This window comes from Psittacula echo, assembly GCF_963264785.1.
Source record: "Psittacula echo genome assembly, chromosome: 2".
Classification (NCBI taxonomy): Eukaryota; Metazoa; Chordata; class Aves; order Psittaciformes; family Psittacidae; genus Psittacula; species Psittacula echo.
In genome coordinates, this window is record NC_137737.1 from 50247050 (window position 1) to 50263148 (window position 16099).

General features: G+C 36.7%; 1 protein-coding gene across 2 annotated transcripts in view; it reads left to right on the forward strand.

Annotated features, from left to right (window-relative positions):
• The window catches only part of ESYT2 (extended synaptotagmin 2), a 72724-nt gene extending 66830 nt beyond the window's left edge, over positions 1-5894 (forward strand). For both annotated transcript variants that reach the window (XM_080610102.1, XM_080610103.1), the window contains 5 exons: positions 1973-2071; positions 2668-2799; positions 4172-4277; positions 5241-5290; positions 5428-5894. In XM_080610102.1, coding sequence (XP_080466228.1) covers positions 1973-2071; positions 2668-2799; positions 4172-4277; positions 5241-5290; positions 5428-5473 — 433 coding nt within the window. In that variant the 3' untranslated portion in view covers positions 5474-5894. The remainder of the gene's footprint in view (positions 1-1972; positions 2072-2667; positions 2800-4171; positions 4278-5240; positions 5291-5427) is intronic.
• The last annotated feature ends 10205 nt before the right edge of the window (positions 5895-16099 follow it).

Here is a 16099-nt window from a genome sequence, read left to right on the forward strand (position 1 = left end):
GTCCACCCTGTTTTAGAAGATATACCGTGTAGTGCTAAAAAGAGTGGGATGCAAAAGGGAAGGATCGTTTTCAATAAAACATTAATCATTTTCATGGCAATAGTTGCCTGTTTCACCACTGAATTCTATTAGCATTAATATTAAGCCAATTAAGCTGAATATAGCTGGTCTTTTTAAATTACTCAGAGGAACAGTTGACTATAAAGAATATTTAATGAATAGTCAGTTATTATTCAATTAATGAGGATTGCTGCAGCTATGCTTTCCTAAATTGTCTATTTTTTTTTTTTTTTACTTCCCTCAACAGGCAGCTATAGCCACCAGGAAAGACAGCTGAGCAGCCCTTCTGCTCTGAACAGGGGAACGGAAACCATTAATTCATGTAGCTTCTCTATAAATCTAAGTAGAAAGGTTTTTATTTTTAAGGGATTGAACCGATTCCTCTTTTTCTCTACCAGCGTTCATAAAATCAATGCAGTAATACAGGTTGGAAGGAACCTCTGGAGGTCAGTCAGCTCCCTGCTCAAAACAAATCCCACTTCCAAGTTAGATCAGGTCACTTGGACCTTGTCCAAACAAGTTTTGTATATCTCCAAGGACAGAGATTCTGTAAAATTTCTCAGCAGTTACAGTGCTTAACAATGCCACTGTGAAAAGATTTTACCTTGTTTCCAATTGGAATTTATCTTGCTGCAACTTGACTGTGGCCTCTTGTTATTTACTGTACACAGCCATGAGGAATCTGACTCAGCCTTCTCTGCATCTGAAGTAGTGAAAGACTGCAATTGAATCTGCAGTTGGCTGTCTTTTCAGTTTGTACAAACCCATTTCCTTCACCATCTGCTTATGTGTTCCAGTCCCTCATTTATCTTTATGGTCATCTTCTGTCTAGTCTTCAGTTTGTCCATCTCTCTTCTGGGGAAAAACAGAGTTAGACTTTGTTAATTATGCTAAATGTTGAAATACTCCTCCTTAATGCATAAATTTCATACTTTCTCCTCTGATAAGAGTGCTAAAGCTATGGCCAAGGAGGTTGTTTATTGCAGGCCCCGTGGTGCTTGATTTTTATTTTTTTTTTTTAACTAAAATACTGAACTGAAATGCTTTACTCTAGTTTTTAACATGAATTACTTGGGAATTTTAATGGAGCAATCACTTTGTAGTAGCTACTCACAAAAGGCACACCTCTCCCTTGAAGTTAAGGTATCCTTCGGGTGGTTGAGAAATTTCAAGCGTGTCATGGACTGTCCTGCGTGAAACAGAAAATACTCCTAGTCAGTTTACACAAACTAAAATAAGCATTTAATAGAGATGAGGCAGCTCTGTGAATACTGACCATTCTTTAAAATGGAATTTCTTAAACATGGTCCTTGCTTTTTATCTGTGACCTTTATTTGAATGTGTAAATTGATTCTAATCTTATTTTCAATGTAGCATGAGCTATAGGAAAGTAAAATTGCTATGTTTAGACTGTGATTTGAGCTTTTTGAGACAGTAAATGGGTTTAAGTATCACTATTTTAATCCCAAAATATCTGTATTTCTATGTCAGAGAATTCAGAAAAGAATGATCTGGTCTTCTAATTGTTTCCCAGCCACCTGTAGACAAGTTTTCATTGCAGTTTGCACATTATTGTTTCCAATTTCCTAGATATTGCTTTAATGTTTATTTTAGGGTAGGCAAGTTCTTTGTTGATAACAGTTTTTCAAAGTACTGAAGACCAGCTGACGCCTCGCCTGACAAGAATACTTAGCTTATTTTGGAGAGTAGAGCTGCCGGACAAGGAACTGAAGTACAAGAGACTGATGAAGATAAATTCACATGCTAATGTGTGGTCCTTTCAAACTGGTCTAGTGAAAAGTTAAATGTATAATACATGATTTCTGGAAAAACTACTGCACTTTTATTTTTGTTACATCTACTTTAAATATGCATTTTAAAAACTAACCATAATGTTCTGCTTTTCCTGTAGTGGAACAACTCTGGGGCAGTCTCCATTAGGACAGATTCAGCTAACAATTCGTCATAGTTCACAAAGAAACAAATTGATTGTGGTAGTGCATTCCTGCAGGTGAGCATAGAATACCAATTTTCATATTTTTGCATATTTCTTTGTAAACTTTGCCATATCTTGACTTAAATTGGTTGTCTGGATGATCTTTGTTATTTTTAAAATAACATACTGATTGTAATTGTGTGTAAATACAAAAAACATGCAGAGCTATGTTCAGAATCAATGAAACCTTTGTTGAAGCTTTTTCTGTGATTTTGTATTTCTCTATTATGCTTCTGTCAAATTTTAAATGAAAATGGCATGTAGGTTTTTATCAGCAGTGTCTGAAAGCTACCTCTAAGAGACTGAATTTTTCATGGCATGACAAAAATGCATGATTTTTGGAAAGCCATATCTAAACTTTGAATTGGAATTAGGAAACATTGTATTCCCACCTCTGCTGTCTGCTCACCAGTTACCTGATCTTGTACAAGTTACTGCTTGGCACTTTCTTTCCACTGCTGTTATCTGTGAACTGTATCCTGGACATCTTACCTTGTGCAGGATATCCCACAACTGATCCATGTACTAAATTAAGCAATAGTACTGTAGACACTTACATTCAGCAATGTCTTATTTTCTAAGTGTTTTTTCTTGTTTTTCACTGGTCACAGAAATCTAATAGCGTTTTCAGAAGAAGGATCTGACCCATATGTACGAATGTATTTATTGCCTGATAAGAGACGATCAGGAAGAAGAAAAACCCATGTATCAAAGAAGACATTAAACCCAGTGTTTGATCAAATGTATGTTCTAAACCATGTGTAGTAGTTTTATATCATGTAATTAGAAAGCTGTCAAATAAAGGTTTCTTAGCTTATCTGAATGGATGAGCTGTTGAAACTCCTGCCTATCACCACCAGACTTGATCATATCTTCCTCTTCTGGTATAATAGTTCTTCCTATCCTTCTGTTCCCTATTATCACTACAGCCTTTTTTGCTCTTACCAGCCACTTCTCTCTTCTGCCTTATCCTAAGTCAGTTACATCCCCTTTGTGCTGGTAGCTAAGAAGCAGTGTGCACTCTTCTGGCAGTCAGTCAGAACTTGAGTGCCTTTTAGCTGGCCAATGCTGTTGGCATCCCTTCCTGCCAGGAAGCATGTCAGTTCTGACTGGCTGATTGCCTGGATCATAGATGCTGCCTCCCCAGTGTGACTGGCCAGCCACTATCCTTGCGTGATCAAATTGCTCAGTGTACTTGGTGGCGCTTCTCAGCAACCAGGAGAGTCAAGAAATTTCGTTGTAGTTTATATGCTGGCCCACAGGTTGAAAGTTGTGCAAGCTTGTGCAACATTATGTTGCATAAAAATCCTTACCATTGCACTCAGTTGTTTGATGATAGCTTCCCTCACCGTGTGCCCTTTATTCCCTCACCCATCACTTTTCAATAACGGCAACCTTTCCCTACAGACAGAAAGTTAATTTGGAGAAAACAACACTTCAGTCCCTTCTGTCCAAAAGAAATCTGTAAATCATTAGTTACAGACTCTGGTAGGTTTTTGTGGTAGTGCAGCTCTCTCCTATTAATTCCAAGAAATAGGTTTGTTTTACTGTGCCTTTCCAAATAAAATGTATTGCAAAGCAATAAAGCTGTTAAAGACCTGTAATGACAAACAGATGGAGGTCGTGGTATCATCTTGCCCTCACTTTCTGGAAATTTCAGATCTAGCAAACAAAATGCATGCCTCCTTGAAAGTTGATAGGTTTCCTCTGTGTGTCAGGAAGTCCTGGTTACCAAGGGTCAGTGAGACTGAGCAGTCTTTCTCTTTGGGAGAATGGTGATCCTGAGCTGTTATTATGGTAGGATTCCTCATTCTTTTCTCTGGAGAGTGAGTGGTTAACTTTTTTCTTGTTTTATTTGTGCATTTTTGTTTTACCAGTAGCTTCTAGAGACCAAAGGTAACAGAAGTCTCAAGCATTTGATGTTCATGTTGATTGTAGTATCGAACAAAATTTTTAGGCAAAACTGTGGGACTTTTTCCTTCATTTATCTCGAATTTCATTTTTTGTTTGGGGAGGAGGTGGTTTGGTTATGTTTTGAAGTGCTGTTTAGCTGTAGGAACTGAACTTGCACTTCAAGTACAAAGTTCTCTCTAAAGCATCACCTGTGCCTGTCAGATTTGATTTCAGTGTTTCCTTGCCTGAAGTACAGAGAAGAACACTAGATGTAGCAGTGAAGAACAGTGGTGGTTTCTTGTCCAAAGATAAAGGGCTGCTTGGCAAAGTAAGTTGACAACAAGCATGTTATTATGTAAGACTAAAATCCTCTTGTGATATGAGCTTGTTAATGTTAACTGAAGCACCTAATTCGGGTATGTAGCTTTTAAAAAACTATAGATGGCTTAGATATTAAGCTTCAGTGAGGAAAGGAACAAACTGCAGAGAGAGATGTAAAAAGATGAGACAGTAATCCCTGCTAGAGGGTGATAACTTCTGAGGTTCACAGTAACAAAAAAAACTTGCATGTCAGATTTGCTAATCATACAGTCAGAGAAAGAAAATAACCAGTGGAGAACAAGTGATATCTCAGAAAATGTTCAGACAAAACTGGAAAGACAAGCAATGGTACTTAGAGAAATGCTCAGAACAAATGTATGTTTAGTAATTAAAATTCCAGGTTGTGAAATCCATGAGAGAGAACTGCTACTGGAGATGTTCCCAATGCCAAAACCAGCTTTTGTGTTTACAATTTCACTGTTCTATAGGCACTCATTAAATCACTCTATTTCCTACACATCATTTGGAGCATGTAAAAAGGAACAGTAAATTCCTACACCCTTGCAAATTGGCGTATTTGTGCCCTGTAAAGAGCATTGCAGAGATCAGAATCATGGTCAGTTCAGGGTGAGTCACGGTGTTCTTAAGTCTCCTATTCTACTAGGAAGGCTATGAGCATAAACACATCAGCTGATTGCCATTGCCAAGATATGCCATGTTCAGAATCTAAGCCTGTGAGGTGCTTTGGGACTGTATCGTTAAAAGCTATAGATTTTTAGGTCAAAAACAGCATCCTGAAACTTTACTGCAAGTTAGGCAGATAGCAGATAGCTATGATGGTAAGGATGTAAAACACATTGTGTATTAATGGCATAACCTACACTGTAGTTCACAGGATTGTCAGATTTGATCTTTAAAAGACCTAGGATGAAAGGCACATGTAATTGATTGCTAATTTAACTTTCCACAGTTATTAATACCTCTGGCATCTGAGGAACTTGCTAAAGGCTGGACCCAGTGGTAAGTATAAAGTTTCCTTTGTTAATAACAATAGTACATACTGATAACTAGTGGCTTAATAATAGTTTTTATAATACATGCTAAATGTAAAAAAAAAAAAAAAACCAAACAGAAAATGTTGTTTTTTTCATTTTCAGGTATGATTTAACAGAAGATGGTACAAGGCCACATGGTGCAAGTTAGACCCATGGATACTGGGAATTTCCCTTACATAATTTTGCCAACCTTTATATATTTTTAAAGCGTTGTTCTCACAGATGTACCAATATTATTTTTATAGCTTTACTGATTTAGTTCTTAGACACATCCCCAATAATTTTATAACACTTGATCATTTTATGTAGACATAGCCTTTCTCTTGGTTAAACTTTGTATTTTAATTTGCTAAACAATTTTGTGTTACTGTCATGTGCAATAGTACAGTAAAGTAACCTTTTGTGTTTAAACTGATCTTTGACAGCTGTACCTATTAGAAAGTGGAAAGATTATGTTCTGCTGTTTTCCTGCCTTGTTTTATATCTTACCAAGAAATACTGTACCATGTAAATATATACTATTTTTTTATAATTCTTTCATGCTGGTTTGAATTCAGAAGAAAATTAAGTAAAGGATATAGATATTTTCTTCTAAATGCATGTTAATTTCTTCAGATGAATCTCTTTGTCTTTGCAGCACAATGGTCTTAATCATTTTGTGATATTCCTCAAACAAACTGCAGAAAAACATTTTTACTTTACGTGTGTTTCTGGCCCAGTGTGGCTAGCTTAAAATGTACAAAACATTTACATTTTAATATTTATATATAAATGTATTATTGGAAAATCATACTATAGAATACTATAAATAAAATGAGAATTCTATAAATATTGTATAAATAGAGAATGAGGTCCATTAATTGCAGTTTCTAAATTACAGTTTTCATTTAATGGAGTACAAACAGTACAGGCTCACTTGGATTTTGTTATTTATTCCTGTACTCTACAGTGCTAGACACGTGACATTTTAAAGGTATGAGGACATGGATTTTTCTGTATTATAAACAAAATCTCTAACTACTTGGAACAATTCTTACTGCCATGTTTCACTGATCTGTAAGGTATATAAATCAGCTTGCAATGTAAGTTCATATAATAGGCATTATGTACAAGACATGTTTTTATTATACAATACTGTGCTAAATAGTGTGTTATGCTATACCTTCTGTAATACTTAAATGGAACAACAATAGGTAAGAAAGTGTGAAACTGAGTTGAAACTGGCTGTCTTTACAGTTGCTTCATTGCTACTTAGTGTGTTTGGTGCATGGAGAATAATGCACTTCCGTGGTCCACAGAGGTTTCCTGAGAAACCATGGCATTGTAACTGAAGCACTGCCAAAGTCTGCTTCAAGACTACAGCAGTGATACAATTAGCACAAACTGATAAAAGTAGACAGATGAGAACTGAGGGAGAGTATCAGCCTAAATGGCTGAGCTCATAACTCTAATTTCATGAATTATGGGCAGGTTTTTTTTTGTATTCGGAACTGATTTTTCTTTTTCTGGTAAGTTTTCTCAGACTGTTAACGAAAATGTGCATCAAAAGTCCAAGAGAACAGTTCAACTCTTTCAGAGCCAATGCCCTCATTCTTGGATAAGTATGCAATTAGACAAATTATATTATTTAGCTAAGATTGTAGAATGATCTCTCAGCCAAGAAAGAACTTTAAAGCAGAATAATAAACTCCTGAAATTAGCTTTATTGTAAGATTACTGACAGAACCTTAATTCTAAATGTAGAACATGCCTACATTACTAGACGTACCAAAGTGCCTACCATAGATGTAGCTTTTTTGTCTTTTTCAAGTTTAAGAATTGACTCAGTTCAGTTTGTCTAAATTCAGTTTAATGCAGACATTTGTCATGGATGTGTGTGAAACACACGTGCACCTCTATACAGTGATGGCCTTCAGGTCGCCAGATTTTATACAAGACAAACTTACAATGTTAATTTTGCTGCTGTTACTGTCTGATGGACTGGGCAATAGAGAAAGGTTCTTTGTAAAAAAACATTTCCATTTGAAGGCTTCACTCTATATTGGAATGTATGAGTATCTATATATACACACATTCATCTATTCATATAAAATCTAATATATTATAAAATACATATTTTTTTTGCTAGTTCTCCATTAAAATGTTAAGAATGGAAAGACAGAGAATTATTGTTGATGCAATGAAAATGCAGAAAGAGAAAGCTGATCAAAATAAAGGAGTTCTAAGATCAGCAGTTCAGCATAATTATCTTTTGCCTTGGTTCAGCCTGAGATGGAAGGAATTCAGCTGTACATCCTGCCCAGTAACTCCCCAGAGTTTACTCCATAGCCAACAAATGGGCTGTTAAACTGATTTGGTGTTTCAAGTCTTAAGTGAAGTCTGAGGACAGGTGTTTGAAAACTGCACTTGAACAAAAAAAGAAGTGTGCATTCTGTCTTCTAACGTCTCAAGGGGGGAAATAATCTTGTGTTTGGGTAAATGTGAAATGATAGCACAAAGTAACTGAATAAAGTATATACAACAGATTTCCAAAATAGCTCACAACCTAAAATCAGGGATAGACTCTTAGGAGAGCCCGGTTCCCATTTAGGGAATCTAAAACGAAGAGATTGTATTGTCATTGTAGTTTAGCAACAGTAAATTCCCATTGCCTGTAATTAGTCCTGGATGCCAAACTCTAGAAACATTTCTCTTGAGTGAATTTGGATCAGAATATGACTGCCTAGATGAGATTGATCATTTTAGTAGTGGAAACAAACCTCTGTATTATATGTTACCAAATTCTGATTGTACCATTTATATGGAATTAGGAAGGCTGAACATCATTTTTTCTCTGGGCAAAAACTGCACCTCATTATCAAGTCAATGTAGTCAATATCAGCTGATAGCTTTTCATGTAGTTCTTGTTTATTCTGTGCCTTAAAATATGAACATATGAAGAAGTTTAAGAAATGGCTAAAAATAAATAAGCTTTGTTACTTGTATGTACCAACACATGTTCTCTACTGTTGAAACTGTTTTTAGAATTACTCCGCTTCCCTGACAAGAAAACCAGCTTTCTTAATAATGGCAGTGGTAGAACCTGAACTCAAATCAGCATGCAGATCACCTGGATTTGGATTAAAAGAGTTTTAATTTTCTGTCTTGAATCCTCTATTAGAGCTGCAGCAAATGGTGAGAGTTTAAATGAGAACAAAGGGTAATCAATTTTGTACAGATTGCCTTTTTTGCTCATGTAATTCTACATTATGATGCATGTATTTATTCAATAAATGGTTCATATGGAAGTCAGTGTGTTGCTTCCCTCTGCACACATATACTCCCTTTTCCTCTCTTTTGCATATCTCTGTCCTAATAGGTAATAGGATGAGGGGAATTTTTAAAATAGTCACATATGCTGACTGCTGTAATTGAAGTGGCTTTGCTGGAAGGTGTACAGGCAGATTTGGGGGTTTTACATGGGAGAAAGTGGAGTGAGAAGCACAGGATACTTTACTGGGGAATTCCATGTTTGCTGGTCTGGAACAGATTCACACATAAGAATGAGGAGGCCCTTTGTTCAACTTAAGTGTCTAAACTTTTTCTCCTTAAAGTGATCACTTGAACAAAGTGTCACAATTCTACCAGTTACTAATCTAAATGCATTATTTACATTTTCAAACGGACCTAGAACTGCATGTAATTGCCTTAGAATTAGAACCAGCAGATTTCCATGTGTGTCATTCTTCCCTGTCCTTCCACCTGCTTGGTAAGGCAGATATTGATAGAAAATGCAACTACTAGATGATCTTAAGGTCCTTTCCAACCCTAACTATTCTATGATTCTATTAATAGAAAATGCATAAGTAAGAATAGGGGTATTGGATCCTCTAGCTATTTAGGAAAAACAGTCTAGCTGTTTGCATTAAACATTAATATATAATTAATTATAATATCCTAATTAATTATGATACCTTTTCCCTTGAACAATTTGTCTGAATTTGCAATAGTCAGTTTGCATCAGCAATAAAATAAAGGCTGCAGAAGTTCATCCCCCAGTCACTATCACATTTAGAATGGATCCCACTGGATAATCTTTATGGATACTAATTACAGAATTACCTTCATTCTTGATTTTGTTATGTTTTGATTTTGGTTTGTTTTCCTAGGGGAGATATCTTCCCATTTTTAGCAGTGTCGTGGTTTCATCTGGGAGAAAAATCTCAACTCTGGCATGGCGCGGTGTTTCTGGATGGCACACTTCCTGGCACTGCCAGTCTACATTTTCCAGACTTGCATCACAATCAAACCTTCCACTCAGTCCCACAAGACAGGTGCTAACTGGATCAACGCCTGCAAAAGAATGCTACCTGTGCATTCACAGGGTTTTGCTAGAAAGGAGAAATAATTGTGCAAGACACTTATCAAGATAGATTTGGTATTAATTTCTTGGCCTCATTATTTTTCTTAATATTTCTGTTTAAACTGGTTTGGGCCATCATTTTAGTTAATCCAGGCTTCACCTAAGAGGAGTGCTTGCCAATGCGGTTACCAATATGGTTATTTTATGTATTTTCCCAGCTAAGAACTGAATACAAAATTGTTTTCCTATGAGGTTGATGGTTTAATTATTTACATTCTCCCCCAGTCAGACTCCGAATGGTACCTTTGGGATTTGATAGAAAGAACCAAAGCTTCAGACAGTCCCCAGTCCAGTTGTGATCTGTTTGTAACTGTAACTGGTTGCTGAAGGAGTCAGGCTATTTAAGAACTAACAGCAGTTTTGTGTATCTTAACAAAGTGTCTATCATTGTGTGCTCTCCTACTGATTTCTAAGGCTGACTGTCATGCTCTCAACAATATTCTCAGCCACCTTCTGAAATATATTATTTGAAAAATACGAAGCGTCTAAAGTAAAAAATCCACTTGTAGTCTTTCAGTGTATGCAGTGAATTTAGCCAACAGATTAGATGCAGCCCTGGGAGGAAAGCTCTCTAATCTGTATTCATGGGGTAGAGGTGATGCTGTCTGTTCTCACTGTCTGCAGGGAATATTGCTTGCCAGTCACCTACAGTGGAATCCAATTTGAGCAGACTACTACATATCTGTTTCCTCAGGTGCCACTGACAGTGAGGTCAACCTGCCACCCTCTGTTCTTTGTTTGAGTCATCAGTAGCCAAAACTTTATTGCAAAGGAATTATGGGGTAATAGTGATCATTCTTTCCTTTAAGGTCCATACAGAAACAGGTTCAAGGACACAGAAAGCTAGGCAAGATTCCAGCCTTTCACATCCAGGCTGTGGTAGAGGTGGTGTGGCTTGGGGATCACAGGTCCATTCCAGCCAGGACTGTTTAATCCAACCACCTTTGGAGCTGGGTGTGTGGCACCTCAGTGCAAGAAATGACATACAGAAGTGAGCTGGAATGTCCCAGGACCTTGGCTGTCCTGTGATTTCATTTATCAGGTGTGTGGTAAGAATCTGCTTTTTATTTATCTATGATCTAAGCAAAGGTTGAACTAGATGACCTGCCGAGTTCCCTTCCAGCCTGCATTATTCTATGACACTCAACTTCATTGTTTTGAACGTTAAAGTAAGATCAGTACGTGTACTGGAGCTCTAGTGCACTCTTGGGCCTGTGCAGTTGGTCTTTCTGGGCGGTTTGCTGCCTTTGCCCCACACTCTCAGAAGCGGGGATTTAGCAATTCTGCTGAACAAAAAAAGGAAGCACATAGCTCAAAGTTGCAAGCTTTGCTAAGTCAGGATGCAAAAATTGTAATTAAAAATATATTGATCTATGCATAGAACTTGAACTGAAATGTAGATAATGCTAGCAAAGTGATAATTGTCTGTAGGTACTGAATGAAGGTGATTTATTTTAATGGATAACTGGGATGACAGCCCTAAAACAAGAAATGCATGCATTTAATGGTGCTTGTTTCCAGCCTGGAATTTCAAGTAAGGTTTTTTTATCCCTCAGTTGGATTTGCACATTAATATGTTATTCTACAAACTCTCAGAGACTGGCAATGAGAGTTTATCAAGCATTTCACAAAGACTAATAATTTAATGAAGAATATTCTGCAAAGCAGTTCTATGCAGACTTCAACACAGGAGAAATACTTCAGCATAAGTTGTAATCCCTGATGTATTTTGCAGGTTTTTTCACTGCTATCTGGAAACTTAAGTAAGTTCCTCTGTTGCAATGTTTTCAACCTAGAATTTATAGGAACCTTTACCTGGTTTCTCATGAGTGATGAAATGTTCTCTGAACTAAAATAAAAATGATAGCTTCTGAACAGGTGCTCCATTGCCAATTTCAGCTTACAGTCCAGCCAAATAAATTTGATGAACTGTGACAACAGCATCCAAACAAAGAACTTGGATTGTCTCTTGACCTGTCATTCGTACAGGTGATGAAAATGAATTAATAGAAATGGCTATTTATGACTTGTAGAATGGTATCTGTAGCAATGTTGGTTCTTTGTGTTTTATTTGGTAAGCCATTAATTAATTTCTATGTAAAATAATGTACTAATATGTACTAAGATGAGCTTTCTGAAAAGAGATGCAAATCTTTGAGTTTTAGGTGACTATGGTCTAGGTCATTTCTTTATTTAAGATGCTTTTTCAAGTTCAGATGATTGGAAATGTAAAAAAAAAATCTTTATTTATAACTTTTTTTATAGATTATTTTAGTTTTGCTTATCTTATTTTTCACAGAAAGACTTTAAATGTTTTGGATTTATACTCATTGCCGCACAATTCTTGTTTCCTGACAACACCGTTATATTCCACTAGATGGTGGTGCAGACCCTAGTCTGAAAAGCCTTTCCCGATGCCTATACACTTCGTTTCTTGTACAATAAGGAAGTGGTCTGGATTCCAGGCATCTCTGGGAGTGGAGCCTGCAGTCACACTAGCTGCAAAGCAATGAAAACCAGGCGTGGTCCCCACTGCACTCTGCTCTCCCCCTTTGCTCTGAAGCACAGGCGATACTAAAAGAAATGAGTTTCATAACAGGGGTCAATAATATCTGGTTTCAATTTGCCAAAATGCTTTTCGTCAAAACGTTTAGTCACGAGGCACTGGGAAACATGAGGAAACATGAAACACGAGAAACACGAAACTTCTGGAAGAATAAGGCTTTAAGTTCACCATAAATTTAGCACACCTCTGTCAGCAATTTGCCACAGGTGTTATGTGCCCCAGATATCAAATTAGACTTGATTTAATTATAAAGCCCCCTTGAGTTGCTGACACAACTTTAGTATGATTAAGTGAAAAAAAGATTAAGTTAATCAGAGGCACGAAAAGTGAAATTACAGTTTAAGACACAGAAGGTGGCCTTGACCAGCACATGTGAGACATCTTCATGCTTTAAGTATTTATTTCTACTATTAGTTCAAGCATGATGTTAGAAACCCAGGATATCTAACAATGAAATCCATCATGTAGCAGTACAATAGACAGGAGGGAAAAGGGGAAAAGAGCAAAATCTACTAGAAAAAAATATCTTAGAGAAGAGTTTTTCTTTTTTTAAGGACATGGTGAGAAAATAATTGTCAAATCACATTGTCACAAGGTCTTGTCATACTAAAACTGTTTGATGCACAGAACAGGAATACTTGGCAGGTATGTCTAAACCCATGAGCATGTGAGCCCTTTCAAATGCCTGACTCCAAATGCATCCCTCAGTCTGATACTGCACTGAGCAAGTCCTGCACTCACTCTTTTACCTATTTGTTTTGCAGGAAGGAGGCTGGACATGCAACCTCTAAGAAAAGCATGATGTGTTCTGGTTAGGTTCCTAACACCCATGTCTCAGCCTTGACACCACCACGTGAGAGACAAGTAAATGCTGGTATATTCCCCAGGCAATGTAAGGCAGTTTGCTGTGTTTGTGCATGCATGTACATATGCGTATTATAAACACACACACACACATATATGTAAGAACTAATATGGAAGAGCAGATAATGTCCATTCTGATATTTATACAGCATTTTTGTGTGTTGCACTAGACAGATGGAATAGAGATGGTGTTATATCTAGATGATGCATGTCTTTCACAACGAAACCTCTAAGAGCACTTGTAAAATAAATAATAACAGTATTTTCGTACATCAGAAGCAATTATTCTCTTTATCTATAAAGCCTAAAATAGAATTAAAGCTGAAAGGCGACAGAACATTTACAAGAGCTGTGAATTTATTAATAGTGTTAATCTAGGCAGGGCAGATGTAACTGAAGTGTTTTACATCTGAAACAAATTAACTGACAAACTAGTATTACAAACTTATTGATACATGAAGTTCTGAAAGATGTCAATGACTATACTAGAAAATGTTTGCTGTAGTTATCATGAAAAATAATACTTTCATTTACAATGGGATTGATTTAAGTATGCAAATATTGTTATTTTGATTTCTTTTTGGGATAATTTTATAGCATTCCAGTAATCTTTCCATTTTCATGGTACTAATAGTAAGCAGAGTAAAATTGCTGTTATTTATAACACTGCCCATAAGGAAAGCAGGGCAACAGTAAGAGCACAAGAATAAAGCAAGTAATAATCATAGAATCATAGAATGGTTTGGGTTGGAAGGGACCTTAAAGATCACAAAGTTTCAACCACTCTGCCGTGGGAAGGGACACCTTCCACTAGACCAGGTTGCTCAAAGCCCTGTCCAACCCGGCCTTGAACAATGACAGGGATGGGGCAGCCACAGCATCTCTGGGCAACCACCACCTCACAGTGAAGAGATTTCTAGCTAATATCTAACCTAAACCTCCCCTCTGTCAGTTTAAAGCCATTCTCCATTGTCCTATCACTACATGCCTTTGTAAAAAGTCCTTATTCATCTTTCTTGTTGGCCCCTTTAGGTACTGGAAGTTGCTCTAAAGTCTCCCTGAAACAATCTCTTCTCCAGGCTGAACAACCCCAATTTTCTCAGCCTGGAGAAGTGCTGCAGGTGCTCCAGCCCAAGGAGCATCTTCATGATGTACGAAAGAACTATTTTATAATAAAGCATAATAATAAACAAACAAGCAAAAAAAATTGCACTGCTTTCATGCCATGAATTCACCTTGGGGTGCACAGCCTGCCAGACACCCAGCAGTACCAGCGAACTTCCACAGTGCGGCAGCTCAGCACTTCAGCAGCACCCATGGCAGCTCACAGGAGCAGCTCTTAGGAAAAGCTTTTGCATTCCGCCTGCATGTTTTATTTCCTTATTTTTGCTCAAGTTAACAAGGATCATTTATTTTCTTCTGTAGTGAATCGGGTTTTTTCCTACTTAATCTCTTAAACTCTAAAATTGTTTCGTGATAATATTAATAATTTAACAGAGATAAGCAGTTTCACGGTCTAATCACACCACCCTTGAAAACTGACAGTTGCCTCTGAATAAAGGATGGCGTGATTGGCAGTATTACCTTCAGGCAAGAGGAGAGCTGGAGAAGTGGAATAGTGTGAAACTTCATCTCTCTCCCAGGCTGCTCGGATTATTTATCAAAGTATGTGAAGATCAAAAAAAAAAAATCAAGGGAAATGAATGCATGTAAATTATTAACAGCCTGCCTCAGAGGATGAGCAGATTTTGTGGATACCATATTAACTATAACAAATTTTATTACATATTCAAATGAAAAGAAACAGGAGTAACACTTCTAACAGGTTACTAGATAATGTGTAAAATAATCTCATCAGAAACCGATATCTAGAAAATAACATTGTAAATATGAAAAAAAAAAGTGTCAAGTAAGCGTCTGATGTTCAGGGAATTACTTGTTTATTTTTCACAAGTATTCATACTGTTGAATCAAAGAGGTTAAAACTGAATCGTTGCTATAGTCCAAATGACAATATTCTTGTGCGAGCTATTTGTAATTGAGATCTCTCACACAGGCCACCAAGAAAAATAAAGACCAGTTTATGAAGCGGTAGCACAAAAGCAAATCTTTATTTGCTGTTGCTCAGCAACCATGTGCGGAAGGCCCATTTTTCATTTTTCCCTTAACTTAACTTGACAGGAAAATGATAATAAATATGAGATTATTATCACAGAGTATAGATTATTTTGAACAGATGAACAGATATGTCAAAAAGAGGTATGTACTTTGGTACTCTTGAAAGAGAGAACGTTAGAGAAACTGAAAATAGAGTTGTAGCTTCATTACTAGCTTGCAGTTCATGTGCAATTCTTAAAAAACCCCTGTAAAGCACTGTTCTGCCTCTCTGGTTTCTCTGTGTGGTCCTTTAAAACAAATTATTTGGTTTTATTCAGTCTGTTGTTATCTGTGTTGATGTCTAGTTTCAGTACTATGAAGAAATCATTCTGTGGTTGCTATGCAACACAAATTGTAAGCTAAAATATGTTTTAGTTCATTTGCTAAATGGGCATGTGCCCGACTAAATAAACAGTAACCAGGTGACTAATGTAGCATCTAATTAAAAGTCTAATCAACATATTAATGAAATATTCAGTCCACACGAGATGTGATAAATAAATCCGTCGGTTTGGATGTAAAATGGCAAAGATTTTTAATATATGCAGAAAGGGGAGACATGAGCACAATATATAAATGCCAGGGTTTGTACTTTTTAATTTGTTTTTACTTTTCCACAGGTACAATGGCTTCTCATACAAAATACTTAAACTTTTTCACAGGCTTCTTAACCGTAGCTGAATACGTAAGAAATTAAGGCAGGTGCACAGGATCTGAAACAACCCTAATTATCCATCTTTTTTTACCGTAAAGCAGCAAAATGCTCCCTTGTTTTGGTAGTCTGC